General features: G+C 51.3%; 1 protein-coding gene across 1 annotated transcript in view; it reads left to right on the top strand.

The window, feature by feature from the left end:
• The first annotated feature begins 15 nt into the window (after positions 1-15).
• Positions 16-2,500, top strand: part of LOC134076479 (transcription factor Sox-9-A-like) — a 4,341-nt gene continuing 1,856 nt past the window's right edge. Inside the window, exons 1-3 of the mRNA XM_062531559.1 lie at positions 16-775; positions 1,175-1,419; positions 1,821-2,500. The exon at positions 1,821-2,500 is cut by the window's right edge and continues 1,856 nt beyond it. Of these exons, the coding sequence (XP_062387543.1) occupies positions 339-775; positions 1,175-1,419; positions 1,821-2,500 (1,362 nt within the window). The 5' untranslated portion in view covers positions 16-338. The remainder of the gene's footprint in view (positions 776-1,174; positions 1,420-1,820) is intronic.

The raw sequence follows: 2,500 nt of genomic DNA, 5'->3' as shown, positions 1-2,500 counted from the left end.
ACTCCTTCTGGCAACTAAGGTACGAGGACGGCAATGACAATAACTTTGGAGCAAAGATATTGAACTGACAGCTCAGATACATGGCAATTGATATATGCGCAATAGTGATCTTTGGTCTTCAGCCGAGCGGAAAGGGACTTTGAAGAGCCATCGTTTGGAAACGCACAAAAGGATCTCAAAAAGTTTTTTTCTTTCTTTTTGCGAACTTTGAACTGGATTGATTCAGCTCTGCGGGCACAAAACCCTTCCGAGGTGCCAGTGAAAAAGGTTCTCGCAGATTCCCTGCAGAGGATTTTAGAATTTGCATTTTTCCAGCGAGTTTCCAGACGCGTATTCGCATGAATCTACTCGATCCGTACCTGAAGATGACAGACGAACAGGAGAAGTGTCTCTCTGACGCCCCGAGTCCGAGTATGTCCGTGGACTCCGCAGGCTCCCCGTGCCCATCAGGATCGAGTTCTGACACCGAAAACACTAGACCATCCGAGAACCATATTCTGGGGCCGGATGGGGTTCTTAGAGACTTTCCGAAAGAGGAGGAAGAGAAATTCCCTGTCTGCATCCGGGAGGCCGTTTCGCAGGTGTTGAAAGGCTACGACTGGACACTGGTGCCCATGCCAGTTCGAGTGAATGGCTCCAGCAAGTCCAAGCCTCACGTTAAGAGACCCATGAACGCGTTTATGGTGTGGGCACAAGCAGCGCGCAGGAAGCTAGCTGACCAGTACCCTCACCTCCACAACGCTGAGTTGAGCAAGACGCTGGGCAAACTTTGGAGGTAAGCATGCTCCGTACGCCCTTCACCTCTGCAGATGTGACAGCACATGCATACTGTTTCGTAGGGGGGAAATAATTATTCAACAAAGAGTTTGATAGGCTACACCAGTCACGTATTGATTTACGTATTGATTTAAATGCATTCGTTTTAAATGTTTGATAGAAATAACTTTTGGTGACGTTGAATAGACAAAATTAATGGCATTGTGATTTCTATAGTGCATACCATATTGTTTTAATCTATAATTATACGTTTTTGCACTGCATATTTGCTCATTATGTTAAAATTATGATTATTATGGTGATGGTGATGATAATAATAATAATGGTAATAATTATTATTATTGTAATTATTTTTATTCCTGCAAATGACTAATAATGCTTAATTGACACGTCATAGGCTGCTCAACGAAGTAGAGAAACGCCCTTTTGTGGAGGAAGCTGAGCGACTGAGGGTCCAACACAAGAAGGATCACCCCGACTACAAGTACCAGCCGCGTCGACGGAAGTCTGTGAAGAATGGACAGAGCGAGTCGGAAGACGGCGAACAGACGCACATCTCTCCGAATGCCATCTTCAAAGCGCTACAAGCCGACTCCCCCGCCTCCAGCATAGGCGAAGTGCATTCTCCCAGCGATCACTCGGGTAAGCCATATAATTCACGCAACTGATCTTAATATCTTTCAGAAATACTCAATATGTAAGTACATTTGGTACTGAAGAACATGTTGCAACATATCCTAGAATTTGGTAATTCGATTTTTTTCTCGCTGCTTTCCGGTTCATGCCCAAAAAGCGGCCTGTAAATCATTAGTACTTTACGAGCCATCATGCAAATATTCCCACCTGTCGCTGCTCGGCCTACTTATCTCCTGAAAAGCTCTTGGGAACTTATTATATAATGGCACGGCGCTGCCAGTCACTTGCCAATTCTTATCTCTAGGTTCTTAATTTCAAAGGATATCTTTATTAGCCTTCCTTGCGTCAACAATGGCATGTGCAGCAGTGGAGTTAACTCTTTGCTCTCTCTTTCTCTTTCTCTCCAGGCCAGTCTCAGGGTCCACCCACACCTCCCACCACCCCCAAGACCGACCAGCCCTCCTCTAAAGGTGAGCTCAAGCGGGAGAGCCGGCCCATGAACGAGCCCAACGTCCGGCAGCTCAACATCTTCCGGGACGTGGACATCGGCGAGCTCAGCAGCGACATCATCCCCAACCTGGACTTCGACGTCGACGAGTTCAACCAGTACCTGCCGGCCCACAGCCAGCCGGGCATGCAGGTGGCCGCCGACGGCTCCCAGAGCTACGGCTACGGTCCGTCAGGTGCCCAGGTGGTGTCGGGCAGCAGCAGCGGCGGTGGTGCCAGTGGGCCCAGCTGGCTGGCCAAACAGCAGCAGGCGGCGCAGCAGGGCCAGTCGAGCCACTCCCTCACCACGTTGTCCAGCGCGTCCGAGCAGCGCCCGGCCCAGATCAAGACGGAGCAGATGAGCCCCGGTCACTACAGCGACCAGCAGGGCTCCCCTCCCCAGGCGGTGGCCTACGGCTCCTTCAGCCTGCAGCACTACAGCGCCGCGGCCGCCGCCGCCGGCTACCCCTCCATCGCCCGCGCCCAGTACGACTACTCCGACCACCAGGGCGGCGCCAGCTCCTACTACGGCCACTCGGCTGGCGCCGGGGGCCAGGGCTCCGGTCTCTACCCCGGCTTCAGCTACATGAACCCCAGCCAG

The sequence above is a fragment of the Sardina pilchardus genome, chromosome 3, assembly GCF_963854185.1.
Source record: "Sardina pilchardus chromosome 3, fSarPil1.1, whole genome shotgun sequence".
NCBI lineage: Eukaryota > Metazoa > Chordata > Actinopteri > Clupeiformes > Clupeidae > Sardina > Sardina pilchardus.
Note: the sequence above shows the minus strand (reverse complement) of the source record. Positions and strands in the feature narration are given on the sequence as shown.